This window comes from Triturus cristatus, chromosome 11, assembly GCF_964204655.1.
Source record: "Triturus cristatus chromosome 11, aTriCri1.1, whole genome shotgun sequence".
Lineage (NCBI taxonomy): Eukaryota > Metazoa > Chordata > Amphibia > Caudata > Salamandridae > Triturus > Triturus cristatus.
The window spans coordinates 916,263,146-916,283,301 of NC_140594.1; the positions used below are offsets into that span (position 1 = coordinate 916,263,146).

General features: G+C 42.3%; 1 protein-coding gene across 18 annotated transcripts in view; it reads right to left on the reverse strand.

The window, feature by feature from the left end:
- Nucleotides 1-20,156, reverse strand: part of MBNL1 (muscleblind like splicing regulator 1) — a 498,242-nt gene that overhangs the window by 61,469 nt on the left and 416,617 nt on the right. For 9 of the 18 annotated variants that reach the window (XM_085634859.1, XM_085634858.1, XM_085634854.1 and 6 more), the window contains 3 exons: nt 18,940-19,197; nt 15,731-15,784; nt 14,787-14,940 (listed from right to left, as the gene is read on the reverse strand). In XM_085634859.1, the coding sequence (XP_085490985.1) occupies nt 14,787-14,940; nt 15,731-15,784; nt 18,940-19,197 (466 nt within the window). The remainder of the gene's footprint in view (nt 1-14,786; nt 14,941-15,730; nt 15,785-18,939; nt 19,198-20,156) is intronic. The other 9 variants (XM_085634851.1, XM_085634864.1, XM_085634862.1 and 6 more) reach the window with 1 other exon arrangement.

Consider the following 20,156-nt stretch of genomic DNA (forward strand, 5'->3'; position numbering starts at 1 on the left):
CTGATGACATTACCTATGATACTAGGATACTATTATTCCCATTACTTCTTAAGCCCTTCACATTACTTCTTAAGCCCTTATATCATTTTAAAGAAGAAATGTGTTAGTAAACAGACTATTGTTATATACTGCCTACAGTTACTGTGAGTACACAGGTGGGTGCACAGAATGTAAACAGAGAAAGCCCTGGAGGCAAGTGTGGTTGTGCATGTTGAAAGTAATATGGTGTGTTGTCTACAAAGCAGTAAATTTGGTGGGCTAATAGTACGCAATATTAAACAAAATAAAGGCTGACAGCACTTCATGTGGGTTGCAGAGGCACGTTTTTTTCATATTCAGTTGCTGCTTAGAGTCAAGGCATGTTGAAAAAATCTGTGACAAAATCCAAAGCTTCTGTTGACCATAGAGTATCCAACAGTGGGCACATGCCCATATTGTAAAGATGTAGCACAGTGATATAGATAAATACTATGCAACAAGGACATTTATAAGGTGTGGATGTTAAAAGTTAGTTTAGGATTTTGAGGTACTGAATATCGTTCTATAATGTAAAAAGTAGGGGTGACCCACTTAGGGTGCTTTAACTCACCCTGGGGTTGATGCATGATTCTATGGTTGTATGCCATTGTGCTCATCTCAGGAATGTGTGCAGAGTATTTTAGAAAACTACGGGTAGAGTCTGGTAGAAAGAGTCTTAACAACGGAAAATGCACACGTCAATCTCTTCACTTAAAACATTGTGTCATGTGAAGACTTTAATGTCATCATTGCTGTCTTTTGGGATGTCATGAGAGATGTCATCAATAATGTCATTTAATATGTCAAATATTTCAAGAGTGATGTAATATGTGAGGTCGTAAGCAGTTCACTAGCCTACAACTGGCAAATACCAGGATTTATTTCCTTTTTAAATCTTAGTTCTTATCTCATTTAAACACTGAATGACTCATTTTTTCATTAACTTTCTGGGATTTATTTAACATAATTAATCAAACAATCAAGTGACTTGTATACTGCGAACACTTACCCGTAAGGGTTTCAAGGCGCGGGGGGGGCTACTTATGTGTCGAAGGCACTGTGGTTCAGTCGAAGAGTCAGGTCTGGAGGTGCTTTCTGAATTGGGGCAGTGACCGTGATTGCCTGAGGTGGAGAGGCAGGGTGTTCTAGGCCCTTGCTGCGAGTTAGAAGAAGGATCTTCTCCCTGCTGTGGTCTTGAGGATAAATGGGATAGCGGCCAGGGCCAGCTGGGCAGAGCGGAGGTCTCTAGTGGGTGCGTGGAATGTGAGGCGGTGGTTGCGGTATGCAGGTCCCTCATTGTGTAGGGCTTTGTTGGTGTGTGTGAGGAGCTTGAAGGTAATTCTTTTGTTTACCCGGGCCAGTGGAGGTTTCCAAGGAGGATGGTGATGTGTTTGTGGCACGGAATATTGAGGATGAGTCTGGTGGAGGCATTCTGAATGTTCTGAAGTTTCTTGAGGCATAGAGAAAATTGCCCTAGTTCAGTCTGCTGCTGATGAGTGCATGGGTGAATGTCTTTCTGGACTCAGTGGCAATGCACTTGAAGATCTTTCGGAGCAGGCACAGCATGTGGAAGCAGGATGATTCATGCGTTGATCTGTTGGTTCATGCTGATCAAGAAGTCCAAGATAATGGTAAGATTTCGTGCATGGTCTGTCGGTGTGGGGGATGGAAGATCTGCAGACCAACAGGGGTTGTCCCAGGTAGAGGGGGTGGAGCCCAGGATCAGGACTTCGGTCTTCTCTGAGTTAAGCTTGAGGCAACTGTCTTTCAGCCAGGTGGCGACAGCATTAATCCTGTCATGGAAGTTGTTCTTGGCAACTGTGGGTTCGTTGGTGTGGGAGAGGATCAGCTGGGTGGCATAGGAGATGGTGTTGAATCCATGGTTCCTGACAACAGCTGAGAGCGGGCCATGTTGATGTTGAAGAGTGTGGGGCTCATGGAGGAGCTGTGAGGCACTCTACAGCTGATCTCTGTGGGCCCAGAGTGGAACAGTTGTAGTCTGATTCTCTGTATTCGGTCGGTGAGGAAGGAGCGGAGCCATTCCAGGGCTTTGTTGTGGATGCCAGCGTCATGGAGTCTTGTGCATAGGGTGTGGTGAGAGATGGCCTCGAAGACAGCCTAGAGGTCCAGGAGGATGAGGGCTGCAGTATTGCCTCGTTCGAGGAGGGCGTGCACATCATCTGTGGTGGCGAGGAGTGTGGTCTCTGTACTGTGGTTGCTTCAGAAGCCAGATTGAGAGAGGTCCAGGATGTTGGTCGCTTCGATGAACTTGGAGAGTTGGGTGTTGATGGCCTTCTCGATGACCTTGGCTGGGAAGGGGAGCAGAGAGATGGGTGTGAAGTTCTTGAGGTCCTTCGGTTGGCAGTGGGTTTCTTCAGCAAGGGGTTGAGGTCTGCGTGTTTCCAGTCTTCCGGGAATGTGGCAGAGTTGATAGAACAGTTGATAATGCCACAGACTTCAGGGGCGATAGATGTGCTGGCTCTGTTGAAGATGTGGTGCAGGCAGGGGTCCGAGGGTGTTCCCGAGGAGATGCTCTTCATGATCTTGAGGGTGCCATCAGTGCTGAGGAGAGTCCAGCTGAGTAGGGTCTGCTGGGTTCCGGTGTCGTTGGGTGCGGCGGTTTTGAGTGGTGTAAGAAGGTCTTGGATATCGGGGCTGTTGACGCTGTTGTAGAGCTCCTTAATCTTGTGGTGGAAGAAGGTGCTGAATTTGTTGCAGAGGTTTTGGGAGGGTAGGATATCTGCGGTCTTTGTACTGGGTTTGGCGAATGCTTTGACTACGGTGAACTGTTCTTTGCTATTGAGTGCATTGGTGTTGATCCTGTCTTGTAGGGTCACTTTCTTTGTTGTTCTAATGAGGTGGTGATGTGTGCTGATGTGTAGTGACAGCGGTTTTGAAGGTTGAACGGTCTTCTGGGGTCTTGCTGTTCGTCCATCTCTACTTGAGCTGTCCACAGGTGCGTCTGGACTCATAAAGGGTAGGAGAGAACCAGCTGGCTTTTTTGGAGTGTGGCTTGCCTGGTGCTTTCTTGATGAGAGCCAGTGTGTCAGTGCAGTCAGAGATCCATCGGGGGTTGCGTGCTGTTCTTTGGTGATCTTGTTCCAACTTCTGCAAGCGAAGCGTTGGGCATGGTGGTGTATGGTGGGTTTGGTGAAGGAGAAGTGGACATTGCAGTGGTCGGTCCAAAGCAGATCAGAGGTATGGCTGAAGGTGATGTTATCACTGGCAGAGAAGATGGGGTCAAGCTTGTGTCCTGCTGAGTGTGTTGGGGAGGTGACCCATTGTTTGAGTCTGATGGTGTTGAGGTTTTCCAGCAGGGTCGATGTGTTTTTGTTGTTGGGGTTGTATACAAGAAAGTTGAGGTCGCCGAGGAGGATGTTGTCTGAGGAGGCGAGAGCATGGGGTGTGATGAAGTCTATGAGAGAGTTGCTGAAGGGTGGACAGGGTTCAGGGGGTCTGTAGATGAGAGTGCCACAGAAGGTGGTGTTCAGGTTGGTCTGAACCTGGAAGTGTAGGTGCTCCATGTTGGTCACGTGGTCATCTTAGTGGGTTGTGAGGCAGAGGGTGATTTTGTGTATGACAGTGATGCCTCCACCCGGTTTATTGATGCCATCCTTCTGGATGATCTTGTAGCCATATGGGATGGTGGTGGCAATGTCCAGGGTGGAGTTGGAGTTCACCTAGGTTACTCTGATGAAGGCAATGTCAGGGTAGATGGAGTCGAGTAGGTTCCAGATCTCCACAGGGTGTTTGTGGAGGGAGCGTGTGTTGAGCAGGATAAAGCTGAGGCAGTCTGCTCCAATATTTGTCAGTCATGCGGTGGGTGGGGCTGGTGTGCGCTGGCAGGCAAAGGTGCAGCTGCAGTGTTGGCAGGAAAAACCGCTCTGGGTGTCATTTGGTAACACCCGGTGTTAGGCAGTGTGGTGTCCAGTGTTGAGGGCATGGAGGGCGTTGGCGTCATAGCAGTGGATGGTCTGGGGACCAGGGTCCGTGGTGCTGGGTGTGGTCCAGGTGCTTCAGCACACCAGTGGGACGACCAATGCGCAGCCACACTGCGGTGCACATTGAGTAGCGTGAGGGGGGTGTCATGCCCCGTGACTCGGATCCACAGACGAACAAGTATATAAGGAGGTTTGGCGCTTACGAACGCGCTTAGCGTTCTAGCTTAGTGGCCTGGCTTTGTCCGTGTTCCGTGTGCCTGACTTCCGGAAGAGTGATTTCCTGTTTCCGGAGTAGCGTGAATCAGGAGTTTGAACCTTCGCGGGTTCCATCCGAATATTTGGCGTATCAGCAAGACGCCAAGTAGTTGCCGTAGTGAGCCTTCCTTTTCACCTTTGTGGCTCGCCCGTGCTTTGCTAGTATTTTCCTTTCGTCCCGGGCGGCGAACGCCCTTTCCCTATTCCAGTGCTGCTACTCGATCGCAGCGCTCACACCTTGGTGGCGGTGGTATGTATGTTGGTACGCTTATTTTCCTTCTGTAGCTGTGTCCTCCCCACTCTGTCCATCCCACACAGTTCCCACGCATTAATCGAGGGTTTAGGTATCCCCTGCGCCTTTCGTCACCTTACCCTACAGCCTACCTCATTGTTTCCCTTTCAAACGGGATCATCGCGTTCCGACTGCATCTGGAGGGCCGTGGGGTCGCACATCAGTCACTCCCGTATCTTCCCAACCCTGATCCATCCCTCCTCCTTGAGCCGTGGAGTTAGTCTCCTATGAGACTGAAGACTTTAGTATTCCAAAGGGGGACGCTAGTGTGGACCACGATGTAAGAGCCGATGCACGACTGAAACACGGTAACAGCGCTGTGCGCTCCACCTTTATTGTGTGTTTATAGTTACTTTATGTTGTGAGTGGTAGTAATAGTTTTCGCCCTGTCTTTTTCCCATTAGGTCGTGGCCTGCAACCAAATAGATTCACATTGTAACCTGTCATTGAAAAATACCAAGAAGGGGTGTAGGTTACCATGAGTGAGTGAAGGATCTATAGGAAGCTTCTATTGATATTGACTTTACAGTTACAGAATCTCCTCTGACTTGTTTACTTATGTGGTTTAGGAACACTGGGCCAGCTCATTCTACGCCGGTTCTTTCCTGTGTACCTGTTATTCCCAATAGAGGTGACCCCCCGTCATACACGCAATCCAGACCCCAGTGGTAGGTGAGCTTGATGTTGTTTATGGTTTACAGTTCATGAGTAAGAAAGAAGAGTGATCAGGCCTTTCTATTGCAGTGTCCGCAAAAGAACTACCTTCTTGGATCCACCGCATCTCTACCTCTGAAGTCACACCCTCCTTCCCTTGTTTTGTTACCCTGTTTTCCCCTGGCGTGTCATCCGGTTCTCTAGGGTTTGATAGAGACGGAAGGCCGTAGGGGAAGACGGAGATATACTCTTCAAGTTCCTGACGCTCCTGCAGAAGATTCTGAGCACCCTTACAGGGGGCTGGACAGCTGGGAGGCAGGAAAGCAGCACTCGAGGGCTGCGGGGGGTGATCAGCAGCAGGCACACAGCGAGGAAAAGGTACAGAAGTGACAAGAGGAAGAGTGGCAAAAAAATGCAGAGAGTGAAAGAAAGTGACAGAAATGCAGAAAGTGAAGGAAAGTGACAGAAAATACAACAGGAGGAAAAAAGAGATCAGGAGAGGAGGTAGAAAGCAGAAAGACAGAGGGCTGATGAGATAGCAGTCCTTGTCAGCGTGTCATAGTCACACGTGTCAGCAGTAAGACTGACCAGCAGTCTCTGGGTGGATTTACGGCCCTGCATGGGGCAGCAGGAGGAGGCCAAAACAGCCTAACAGGGCCCCATGAAGTCAGCCAGGGTGGCACAAACGAACTACAGGGTCGACACAGCCATAACAGGCCCCTGCCACAAAAAGCGCATGCCAGCCGTAGTGGCGGCGCCCCCAAGAAGGTGGCTGTGACCAGCTCTAGGCACACAGTCCCGGCCCACTACAGCTGACCACACGATGTTAAGTCAGCCTGAGTGGTCCTGAGCCAGGAGCCTAGGTGTGTATCGGCTTCTGAAGCAGCACAGCGACAGCTATGCACAGAGGGCTCCACAGCTGGAAGTTTAGAAACAGCTGGCGTGTGTGAGGGCTCCCGAGGTCAGGCCAGGGCACCAAAGTCAAGGCGGGAGGCAAGGAAATTGGGTGGGAGAGGAAGCTCAGCAGGTGTCCGAGACAACAGGAAACACCCACGTCACGTGTTGAAGGTTGGGCCTTTCCCATGGATGGCTCTTAAGAAAAGATCTTTTTACCATACCTATCTATTACATCACTTCAATCTTTGTTTAAGGTTATGTGTTTTTTAATCATATTCTAAGCTGAGCATAGGCCCAACCCACAAGGTAACTGTCTCTCAAACCCAAGTGGTCCAGCCAATCCCCGCTGTGCATGGTATTTGGTCATGTGCAGCAGGGGTTGGATGTTGAGTCTGGACAATACGCCGAACTCACCAGGAGCATCCAACTAACCAGGGAGAAACAAACCCTTTGTTGGAGTGGCCCAACTATGCTGCACCCGGCATTTGGAAATGTGCAGCAAGTGTTGGCTGCAGGGCCTGGCCTGGCCTGCGGCCAAACCCTGCGAACATCCAGACACCGCCACGCACAGCCTTTGGCCATGCACAGCGGAGCTGGCCTGTGGAAAGGTCCTGAGCCAAACCCTCCAGGAGGGGCAAAAACCCCCTGCTAAGGACCTTTGACTTTGTGCAGGAGGGGACGGCTACAGAGCCTGACCTGTGACTAAGCACTGTTTGCCAACTTTCACAGAAGAGGCCAGTCACTGCGAGCAGATGAAATTGGCTGCAGGGCCTTTCCTTGGGACAGGCCTGTATCCAACCACCACTGTGCACAGCCCACAGCCTCCACATTTGGTGCAAGGTCTGCTCTATTGCATTTTGTAATGTTTTTATTGGGACTGTGGTACCATTATCACAGTACTACCGGAGGTGCTGTGCTGAGTACTGGTGTACTGGGTAGTAGTATGGCCATACCTGTGACCCGAAATAATGTTTGTTTTTCTTGCCTTGACTTAAGGAGGGTCCTATTGGACCCTCCTAAATGGCCTTAGGGATTAGGGTGTGCCCATCCCAGCCCCTTAGATGGCCTTTCCTCTTTTTGTTTAAGGGCTCTGGGACTGAGTCCAGTAATGGCAGCCCCAACATTTTCTTTGCTGTTGCAGCAAGCCAATCAGATTGGCACTGTGGTAGCAATAACACTGCGGTACTGAAATGACTGCCAGGAGAAAAAGCTCACTTTGCCAAACAGAATGGCATTCTTTTTTATCTTTTGGACCCAAGGAGGCCGGCAAGACTCTGCTAGATTCACAAAGACTGGAACATAAAATTAAAGCATGTGCTAGTCCAACTATTCATATGCAATATTGAGACATCCCACCTAATTGTAGAATTTCATGCATGATCAGATCATTTGTTGAGCTTCCTCTACCTCGTCAACATTAAATGCCATGTGCAATTGCAATGCCAGAACATTGCACCGCCAGTATTCCAACAAATATAGCATTAAAAAGGGAAGTCAAATCTATATTTTGAATGGTATTCTCTTAGCAAATGAATGCCACAATCCCAGAGGACAATCGTCAGACCTTTCACTATGAAATACTAAATCAGACAAAGAAACATAGACGCTTGAACAACAGTCAAAGGTGAAGAGAGTGCAAGTGAAACCTGTACATGCAATTTTATTTAAGACATGAACATTTAAACACATGTTCATATGGGGAGCCTTCTGAATGGGGCAGATGGGGAGAAAGATGGTAGAAAATGTGACAATGGTAATGGTCAACTGCAGCGAGATAAAACCAAACACAAAATACAATGAAAACAATTCTATAAGTCACTCAAATGAAACAAAAGATAAATTACTCAAATGACATCAACCAAAGAACTAATCATTTGAGGGACATTTTCAAAATAGTTTAACTGACCAACCCAGAGTCTCTGAAAAACACTTCCTGGCCAACTCTGCAGCACTTCAAGACCTTACATCCATTTTCAGCGTATAAATCAGCTAGATTGAGTGTTTATTCAAAGAAAACCTTCTAACCTCTTTTACATTATTTGCACCAGTAAAATCCATGGAACATGAAAGTGTGGGAGAGAAAATTAAAGCATCCAACTTATACGACAAAATATGCCTCAAAGCATGAAGTAATGAGTGCCTACCTACAAGTGACAAATGCATTGCACACTTAGAAAATGGTTATATTGCTATGAGAAAAGAAAACACAAACTACTGGATCACATATATGTATGGAGAAAGGAATAGTGCCTGTGTTTAAGCAAAACTAAAATGCATATCTTAATAGTGTGTCATAGAGGGTGTCTCTATTTACTTCAGACAGCCATCATAACTTAGACAGCTCTATCATCTCACATTTCCTCTGCACCTCAATTAAGTTAGATTGCCAAAAACAATATATTTCTACTTAATTAGTTCAAGCTAACTTTCGGATTAAGTAACAGAAACACTGCCCTTCCAAGAAGGTTCTAAATCTTCCTTTAAAACGTCTAGAACCAGGTGGATATATAAGGTCTCGTAAAAAGAAATGTGACCTCACAACAACTGTCTTCAAATGCCACCATTGGCAATATTGGCAGTAAGGGTCTAATTTAGATCAAGGTCAATGCCTACTAAAACAAAGGCTTTGTGTTCCTGCATAAATAAGTGTTGCTTTGCAAACTAGCTACAGTTTTAAGATAAGCATCACCCATAAAATAATCCAGGTAAGATAGAAAAGCATGGAGCCAGCACAATGAGATTCCAATTACCAAATCTATGCAATACACTAAAAGAGTTATTGAGAGGAGAACCCTTGTGTTATTTAGAGGTGAACTCAACCTACTGCAATTCAGACAAAACCTGAAAACTATTCTTTTAATGGAGGTTCATCAACAAACGATCTTAACCACATATTAAAAAGAAAGACTTTACCTGGACCAGCAAATATATACTGGAAGGAATACCACAAGAAATCTAGTATTTAGCTTTGTTAAATAGTGGCTGAATACAAAAATGATGCATCAAGCATTACAGAGCTGAAAACATCAGCTTAAGGTCTCAAATGTTAACCCATATCACCTCAGGAGTAGTCTCTACTTGCACGCGCCTTATCCTTAACAACTTCTCCACCACCCCTTCATCCTTTTATGCTACACTAGATTAGCACGCAGGTCTAACATGGCATTTTCCCTTATATCGATCAGGAATACATTTACTCAGTCCCATAAGGAATTTATAGCAACATTCTCCTACACTCCCAATGCAACTTGGTGTGTCTGCTGGTGTTGCTCCCTTAAATAGGACAGGGATATATATATTTGGAATTGTATTTCTCTTGCTGGAGTTTCTAGCAGGAGGTGGCCATCATCATGCTGCAAAGAAGAAGGCACATAATGATCTAACTATACCATGATAAATGGGGAGCACAATAAGAATATGGCATGTGAGCAAATAACAGATATATCAAATGAAAAAGACCAACCATTATCAACTAGTATACGTAATACAAGCAATGTTACAATGCTTACATGATACAATTCTTATGAAGAAGTCATAAAACGAGGTGGGCAATTCTTTAAAAGTTTGGTAATTGTTACTGGAAGGCTCAGTCAACAATTCATTTTGGGTGAACTTCAGGACCAAAAAGAATATATTTTCAGATGATCGAAACATGTCTTAATTTTGCCAAATATCATCAGCACAGAGTCAAAACTAACTCCTCTGATTCTCACAACAAACACTGGGAAAGGCAAAGGCTCCATACTGTGGGGGCATAGATCATTAGTTCTTAGATCTGATACACTATCCATAGTTAGTACCTTATTCTATCTTGCTGGATTTCAGTTTCAGCCACGTTTGACCACTATAAATATTCAAAGCTTACAAACTAGATGTTAATGTAAATCTTAAAGGGAAAAAAGCAATCATTGTTCTACACAATGGGATTGATTAGGCTGTGGGGTGCTCTAAAAAAACACAGTTGTGAAAATTATGCCATATATTTTGTTTCATTTACTGAATATACATATTTAATTGTTCTTTGCAAGTATACACAAATGACACCCTGGGTTATGATAAGTAACATCCTGTACAGTAAATATAGTAGTGTGAAATATCCTGTACAGAAATATAGTAGTGTGAAACATGCACTAAGTTCACATCTTACTTTTGTACTTGCCAGTCCACAAAGAATAGCCAAAGGTCAAGGGAGTTAAAGTGAAATTTAGTGGGCATACTCGCCTAAGTAAAGAATTCCTGATCCACTAGTCAAATTTCTTCCATCAACTGATGGAATGTATCCATGCCATTTGTCAATGGGTGAAATCCAGAGTTTCATTCTGGATGAAAAAACTAACAACTTTAGGCCCTATTCACAAAAACAAACATACACATATGGGTGAAAATTCATATCTCATACTGACTGCACATTCCCTTTTTTCTATCCACAAAGTAGTCTGGAAAGCTGTGATAGTCACAGTTTTCGAGGCATTCCTCATGTGACATATCCCCAGGTCTCCAAATCCCACTGTGCAGAAAACTACATGGCAAAGACTTCCACTCGGGGAGATGGAGTTCCCTCTACAAAAGTGCATTTTATTCCTACCTCTGACCATTCTACAGGTGATTAATTCACATTCACATCCTCAAAGCAGAGTTCCTCCAGTCCTTGGATGGAGTAACTTTACAACAATTTCCAGGGTGGGAAGGAATCGGATTTAATTTGTTGATACTCAAACACATACATCAACAAACCTTGCCTTAGAATTCCTTTTTCCCACCCTTCACCCAGGATTAATTCCTGAGTATTTCTCTGCACTTGTGGTGGCGAAATCTGTAGAATCAAATCTGTAGAATCAATTCATGCCTGCCTGAAATCTGTTTGAGAATTCCTGGCAGGTGTTAATGAAAATATTTTCCATTGTAAATGTATTTTTATGTGCTTAAATAACTTTGAGACTATGGTCTATTATGTTATCATTGAGTAGGTGCTGTATTAGTAAGAAAACATGGGTGAAAAGAAAAATATGTGCCATGGAATGATTCATATGTCAAACTAAATGTAGTACCACATTACCTGCAGGTTTTGGAGCTCCTAAGATGCCAGGTTCTGGGGAAACAACTTCTCCACAAAAGGGTTACTAAATCTACATGGGTAATAGTAAGTGTAGGATTTCCTGCATGATCTTGTGTGGAACAGTGGGATAACTGGTGTTCAAGTTGACTAAGCATGTTTATCCAGACCAAATGTTATTAATAATGAACGGAAAAAACAAATGTCAACAATTGAAGTGTCACAATAGGAGACACAAAGGCCCTGATTACAAGCTGGAGAGAAGAATTAACAGATTGAATTCTGCTTTACCCGACTATAAAGCTAGTAGTTTTTTTTCACACCCCAGTGTCTGGGTGTTGAAAACCAGTATGTGATGTTTCAGGCCAAAAAAAAATCACATGAGACATTGGCTGCAGAAGCAGACCAGCCTCACTCCCCATTTTCTTTCTGACGGAGGGAGCATATAGTGCACCAATTCTCTCACTTTCCACCCTACCCAGAGGTCCCCAAATATATTTACTACCTGCTCAGAGCTTGCAGTAAATGTATGTGATAACCCCACAGTATTACAAAGTCTGTGAGGTTTTATTTATATAATACTGAATGACCCAAAACATTGGTCCCACATGATAATTCCCCATTTTAGCGGTTTAACTAATAATCTGATTTTACAGAAAGGATTTAATGCATGGCAAAGATAGATGCATATGCAAATTTACTGTTACACCATTACCAGTCAACTTGTAATCAGGGCACAAATAGGAGAGGTACTATCATGGAAAAAATGACTGTCAATAGCCAATAGGGCTAAATAATAAGATGAAGGTGAAAATAGATGATTTCCCTCTAGAGATGTAGAGTATGACATACTCAATACACGGGCTAATGCACTTTCAATAATTACGTGAAAAACTGCAGATCCACTAATGCTCATATCGTCATCAATGGATATACTTGCCTAAATAGATAAAACTACACCTCAAATCCCAAATTTCATTACAAATACAAAGCTTACTGTGGTCCTGAATCTTAGTTATAAACAATACTAAATAGGTACCTGCAGTAATGCACCTTCTAATTAGTGCAGATTTACAAAGTCTGAAAACTAACAAAACATTCTGAAACAAAAATTGAAATATTCTGCCCATCTTAGGCTTCCAGAAGCACTTCAGTAAATGTTTCTGCCTTGACATTTCCACCTACATATTGTACGATTTTGCATGCTAAAAAGTCATCTGTACCATGGCACATTTTTTGTTTCTGCCTCAAGGAAAGTATTCTTCTAGATGAAGGAACCCCTTCCCCTACACCTCACCACTTTGAGAGGTGTCCCTTTCCACGTTCCTCCCTGTAACTGGATTTACTCGTGGATTAAGTCCTGCACTTGATACAATATATCTGAAAATTTGCAAGCCTAGAATAAAAAGGGCTAGGAGAGATGTTTGGAAATATTCACAAACTCACAATGTTGAGGGTGTTCTCATATCCTGCCCTGGAGCACACCTTCTCTACCACTTGAATGGGATTTACATCACACAATATTATCCAACCATGGGATGAAAAAGTATTTACAAGTGCAAGGTTTTCAGAAATTGGGTCACCACTAACAACTCAATAAACCCACTTTAGTTAGGTCACAACACAGTTCGAAAAGAATCTCTGTTCATCCCCCGGTAGCTATTGCGCAAGCTGCAGGCAATCCTGAGAAAAGTGTGTGCTAAGATCAAGCAGTACCAGCTAACTCTAAATTAAAGAAATCAACAAAATAGATTTCCCAACCCAATTTAGAAAAACATGGAACAATAAAATGAGCAAAAAGACATCAATATCTTCAAAATAGGTTATGGGGACTGGCAATATTAATTTTAAGGTTTTAGGGTAAAACACATCAAGAAAAATTAAAGTACCAATCAGAAATCACTGTTCCCAGTAGAAAGGGACCTAGGCATGCTTTATGGCTGACTGTGATAGAAAGAAGGTTAGATACACCAAGGGAGTTGTCCTACTTAATGTTTCTACTTTCTGACTTAGTCTTATGTATGGCAGTCAAAATCTGAAATCGGCCAGTGGAGCAAGGCTGTAAGCTGTGGCTGGGCAGGGCTCCCCAAGTCCAAATACCTTGAGTACAGAAAGATGTTCTGAGTGTGATCTCTAAATTTCGTGGGCAGAGTAACTTCTGACAAGCTCTAAACTAGGCCCTAAGTAACAACGTTTTTAAAATTCTAGAAAAGTTACACCTGATCAGCTAAGCAGCCCTCAGCTCTATGACACAGGCAACTTGGCACCACATCTGTTGCCAGCCAAATCACCTGCTGGGTCCAGTCCTATGTGGTTAGTTAAACCTTAATGGGATCCAGTGCCATTCTACTTTTATGTCCCTAAACAGGAAATATGATCCCAAATACTTGACCCTTTGAGAGTGATTCCAGTCCTTGCTTTCCAAGAGGAGAGGACAGGAGAGGAGCAAGTCCTCTTCATCCAGTAGGAGTCTGGAGTCTTCTTTCTGCAGGGGTTTCTTCTTTAGTTCAAGTCTTCTCAGGTCCAACAATGTTCAGAGGAGGTGATGGTAGAGGTGCCATATTGGCTTGTGCACTAGTAAGTGATTTGAGATCTCCTGTGCCCAATCCTAACTCATTTTGTGCTGCCCCCACCTCCTTTTACAACCCTTCCTTGTTGCCTTACTGTAAAATTACTCAGGAGCCCCTGTTTCCAGGTGGCAAAACAAAGCTACAATCAGGTAGACCTGTCATTAGCTCCTAGGCCACTCCCCTATATAGGTGAGCTCATCTCCCACCTGACACGGCAAAACTGTTTTCCCTCCTACTGGGAGTAGGACCTGTCTTTCTGGGAGGTCGTGAGAATGCACAAGAGAAGCTCTTCTTGGCATTTCCAAGTCAAAATAAGTTGTGATAAAGCTGCCCTTTGTTCTGCCAACTGTTCCTGTCTTCTCCCAGATAGCTATTTCTTGCTAAGTGGTCAGCAGTTAACACCCATATGCCCTCCTTGGCCTCAGAGACAGGCGACTGTCCTCTGAGCCAGAGTTATTAACTCTCTCCGCAAAGGTCACACTAACTAGTAAGTAAGAAGCACATCTTCTAGTGATAGTAAAAAGGAAATGACTGCCAAATGGTAGAATTCACACATATCCCTGGTGCACAGCACTAAGCAGCTATTAAGCATGTATCTTTGTTTTATAAATCAAACATCAACAGGTTTTAGAGACTATGGGAGGAATAGAATATCAATTCTTAGGACTTAAAATAAATCTATGAGGGGACAAGCAAGTATAATTCATTTCACGTGAGCAACCTTCATATAAAATATAACAATGCTATTAAATCTTGAGACACTATTAATTTAAAGGAGTAGTAAGTATCAATCTTTCACATCTTAGACAAACATCACAGATTGCCAACTTATTGAGCTCAAACACAGTGACTCAATAACAATACGAACTTAAGAACCTTGGTAACATACATTGAAAAACATCATGAAGTGCTTTCAGATTTAACAACAAAGTGCGTAAGCTAATGTTTAAGAACTTCAACTCATGGCCTTATTAATAATCCACTTTCCCACACATGCATTCTATATGTAAGATAGAAAAATGGAAGAACAGCCAGAGAAGGAGTCAGAAAGAATGACAGCCGGACAGATACATTGACCATCTGCTGCAAATATTGAAAGTACTTACCAGGTGGGAAGAAGGCAGCTTGTTGCTGTAACTGCATGTTGGCTAGCGCCTGTTGGTACTGGAGCATACCAGTATTGATGACTGCAGTGGCACCATTGGTTTTTTCAAGTGCAGGCCTCTTTGGTAGTGAGGGAAGAACAGTTTGGGGAAAACCCTAGATGATGAATGAGTTAAAATGAGAGGAGAAAAAAGACAGCAATGAAATCACAGTAGCGCAAAAGATGCTAACCAGAGGCAAACGTAAGCAGCAGCAAACAAGCAGTAGACTCAATTAACAAATGAAAAAGCAAGGTAGAGTAAGAGCTCGAATTTAGGGAAGTGTTAATTTATTTACACAAATATGATACATGTTATGGAGCCGCAATATATATCTCACTCATCTTAAACAGTTAAGCAGTAATGATTATCTTTTGAAAAAGAAGCAATCATATTGGAAAAAGAAAGCTGCACTGCTAGCTCCATGAGAGCAATGTTAATAGTATCACTAGGAATTAATATTTAGTTATTTTCATATTAATTTACACCCACACTTCCCAAAATCTATCTGCACATGCAAACTGTACCACTACATGCAGGTACATGACATTGACCTACAAATGTTAAAACTACAATTATTGTATGTCATTATTTAACAATGCCAAGCCAACCACACAAATACACAAATATACATAGTACACGCTACTCTTACGTCCCCATAGAATTGCATTAGCATTGTAAAATGTGGTCAAACTGAATGTGGGATGCTGTGTATCTGAAAGATGTTTGAATTTAGATGCTAAATCATTCTCCTTTTTCTTCCAGAAAACCACATTCAGTTTTCCATTTTATAAAACTAAAAACTATTTTTCATTGAAATGGAACAGCTAAAAAATATTAATATAAAGTTATAACTTGTCTCTACAATAAAGCTACATGCCAAGCTAAAAGGTGAAAGGTCATAGTACCAGGTCAAAGGTTGCGTCGAGGGGTCGCTTCAGTGATTTGACAGCCGACTGAGTCTTAATTAGCAGGCAGCGAGCACATGATGGCAATGGGCCAATGGGATTCAAGCGCATTAACATAAACAGCAAGCAGAGGTGCATCATGGGGGCAGCAGTGCATTTTTGGGTAGGTGAGAAAAAAACAAATAAAAAACAAATCATCGGAATGCCATAAACAACAAATAACAAGACTACGCATGCACAATAAAGGCTCCATTGAGTTGTTATGTGAGGATAAATCCTCAGTAGTTAATTACAAACAAGGTAATGTAACAGGAAAGAGATATAAAGACAAGTATATGGAGATATAGGCAGAGTCTCCTTTCTGTAGTTGTGCTTACAGAGTGAAAAAACAAACACAGAAAAAGACATCTCTTGTATTTATTGCACTACAATATATTATAAAATGGTATGTCACAAGAAAAACTGGAATTATTTTAATACACCGATCAGTAAAATTACAAAACACAATTTGACAACATTAACAAGAACTAAGCAAAGAACAAAGCATGGATAGGTTGCAATAAAATGACTAGCTATTGCCAAATAAAATGTGCAAATATGTGTTTGTAAAAATTCCTTATTTTTGGTATTAGCTACGTGCATCTGCTAGTATTTGGGATGATTTCACTTGACTGACTCGGTCTAGAAATTACTTATGCAAATTAATGTGTTTTGTAACATTCTTTCATAAAGTGAGCTGTACAACTCTTGGTTTTACAAAAATACATAGGATTTTTTTTATACTACCACTTGTTTGTGGGAGGGCACTAAGCAGTGTGGGCTGATGGATTCATTACAAAAGGCAAAGATTGTTCTTACTGTTATTCTCTATTTAATATTATGTAACTGAAATCAAGTATATTTCTATTTCAAATAAATCTCTATGTTTAAAATATAACAACCGCATTTCAAAAGTGCATTTTCCATCAACAATACAGAGAAGCAAAACACAGAGAAAAAAGCAACAGCAAATAGTCAAATGGCAGCAACAGAAAGAAAATAAGTCACATTCAAGTCGTATCTACTCTAAACAGACAGAAACAACCAATCCTGACACTCGCCGTCTAATGTCGAAATGTATGGACTAAGAATTAAGCCTAGGACTCAGCGAAGTGACATAAAAACTCTGCTGCACTATGTGGAGTTCCGTGAGAGGCGGAGTGTACCCAGGGTGTTTGTCCTGCACTATAAAAATCATTGCAAACGGCATCATGTGCAGCGCAAAAGAGAGCAGCTTCTTTTTTGATGCTCAAGTAGATTTTCTACTCAAGCGGCAGCTGTCTCAATGCGAACAGAAGGTTTCTCAAAGCAAGTGGTCCTGACCTGCCACGACCAATTGCGTTGAGAAATCCTACCGCCAGCGTTGAGATATCTCGCCAGGAGGTTGATTCTCCTCCCTCGCCAACGTGAGCGATAGCGAGGACAAATCTCGCCGGGCGGATTTTCCTCACTCGCTCTCGCCAACTTGACATTGATGAGCAGGGAAAAAACCTGCTCCATGGAGCGGAGTTTTTGGGAACTCTGCGAGCCTTGCGGAGTGTGAAATACTCCACAAACTCTGCGAACGGAGTGAAGTTCACCACCCAAGGTTACTAAGAATGCGCTATTGCTGATCTATGCACTAAAACCAATTGTGTTTCTCATTCAAATCCCCTTTTTAACTAAAGTACATAATTTCCCCCGAAACTAGGATTTTGTCTTATGTACTGTGTTTTTAATGACCTGTATTTATTAAACTATTTTTGTTCCTCAAATGAATAAGGAAATACATAACAGTAGATTATAGTTAGGTGAGAGTGTTGGGAGTGTTTTTCAATTAGCCTTCTATTCCAAAGACAGACTGTGTTAATACCTGAAGTGGTCCCTTTTTTAAAGCACAATTAATTATGTTATGGGCAAAGTATTATTTTAAGACCAAACCTATTTTAGGACAATATCAAACTGTCAGTGGTCAGATACATTGCTGTTTGACAAACTGAGGGCCTCCAGGGGTACCTAACATTTACATCTAATGCCCAACATCAATTTTTCTTGACATGACTAAGAAAGGATATAATTCACATTTTGGTAGTTTTCCCAAAAATGTAACAATGACCGGAGGCAGCTGTCAAATGTCTGTGTGCTGGAAGATCCATCCAAACAGCAATGGATTTTATCCTTTTCTGTTGCTTTTATACTGGGATCAGGAAACTTTATTTAAAACCTTTGTTTTAAGCTAAGAGTATCAGAAATTTTAAAGATGCTTTTTAGATCTATGTTCTCTGGAGGACCCTTTTATTAGTTTTAATGTCGCCTCCTTTTTATGGAAAGCCATATTCCTGAGGAAACATCTTAATTGCTCACATCAACTCCTAATATTTGTATGCAACTTCCTGATAGACCAAACCTTTATTTACTTTCACTGAGGGTTTAGTGCCCTATTGAGGGGCATAAGATTGGTAGACTAGCCATATTGTTCTATTCCTGGGAAGGCACCAGCAGGAACTATTGGGACTCAAGGCTCATGCTGCAGTGGTGCTCTGAGAGTGATCTTCAGGTGGTTTGCAACTTGTAATATTAACATAGCAGACCCTAGAGAGAGGTTTTTGCTTTTATAAAGCATAGTGGCACAACAGGGGTCAATATGGCATCTTACTACACCCAGACAGGTTTCAATCAGCCCTACATCAATGCACCAAGCTGAACAGGCACTTTGTAATCCTCTAGAGGCTGATCAAAACTCACTAAATTGCATTTGCACTTTATAATGACTTGGCTGGCTTCATGTTTTGCAAAGGCGAGTCTATGCTGTTGTTTTGTTATGGCTAATGAGCAAAGGAACACGTTAGGACCCGTGTGATATTCTGTTTTTACTCTTTGCAATTTGTTACCTTAGCTTTCATTCTGCACTTTGTATTTTATATTGACATCATTTGTTTAAAAAAAAAAAAACGAGTAAAAATCTTAAATCGCATATTCTATCCTGTTTCTAACTACATTTCCTATGCTTGGAGATGAGTGTTTATGAATATGCGAAGGGGGGAAGCAGTGTTTCTGTCAAAGCTTTATGAAACTGATGCAGAAGCACTAAATACTGCAGTTTAGACAGCAGAAGCTCACTAAAATATGCCCGAGTACTGAAAAAGCAAGACTATTATTTCAGTTCTGACTTACTGCACAAGGTGACTCACCATGGCTGCTGCTGTAGCTGCTGCTTGGGCAGCTGCAGCTTGATTCACTTGGTACTGGGCAGCTTTGATCTTGGCCTGCAGATGAGCAGGGGGGTGGAAATATTTGCACTTTTCCCTGGAGCATCTTCCTTTTATGTAATCCATGCACACAGTCACTGTGTTGTCATTGGTATCAATCATTGTACTGTCAGCGGGGTGAGCGAACCTGCAGTCATTTTCTCCTCTATTGCAGTTGCCACGTTGATACTCTCGACACACCTGGAAGATCATTGAATCAGACCCACATTAATAACTGATGAGTTGCTTACTTCAGGTTTGCTATGTGTAAACCATTATGGCAACGATCAACACATCCTTTATGCTAGTGAATTCTATAGGCTTGCTAAAGAACAAAAGAGCACTAGAGCATAATTAATTCAGCAATGTTAGACAGAATAGTTTTGGGAATTTTGTTTAATCCAATCAGCCTGTGTATACAGTGGACTGATTTTCAAGCAATACTGCCTAATAAAAGAGAATCATTTAATTTGATTCATATTATTTCAGTGAGATTAGTATACATAGCATGGCTAATTAAACAGAAAATCATAACTGTACTTTGAATAATGTTATTTTTGTAAGATGAAGGTAACAGACATTTGAAAAACAATTGATCATAATATACATATAAACAGATTAAAACAAAGTAAAACAACTTTTGTCGATGACTTGATAGGATAAAGATAAGTGGCAGCGAAGAATAGGTACATATAGCAGAGCAAAGCACTCAAGCATGTAAAGCATTTTGAAAGTAAACAGCAAGAAAATAACTAGAAATGGTGCACACATAAAGCTGATCTGCTCTTTCTTTTTAATAAATGTGGCATAATTTGTTCACATGTGTGGACCGCATATATAAAGGATCCCAATAAATTTAAAAATTGCTTTGTCATAAAAAAAAACCTTAACAAGATATGGATTGAGCCAGTGGATTCTCTATGGTCTTTCAATTTTCCCTTGTGACTTCTACATTGTCTCGATATCCCTAATAGAGTGAATATGAAATAAATCATTGAATCTTGAAGTCAAAAGTAAATTCTGTTATTGTATGTTACTCGATTTGGGAAGTGCTGCCAATACCTCGAAAATTGTCCAGGAGCTAAATAAACACAGGAAAGGAAGTGGTTGCATCAAAACATAGAGACAGTGCTCTGGGGCGTGGCTTCAGGGAGGGGGGG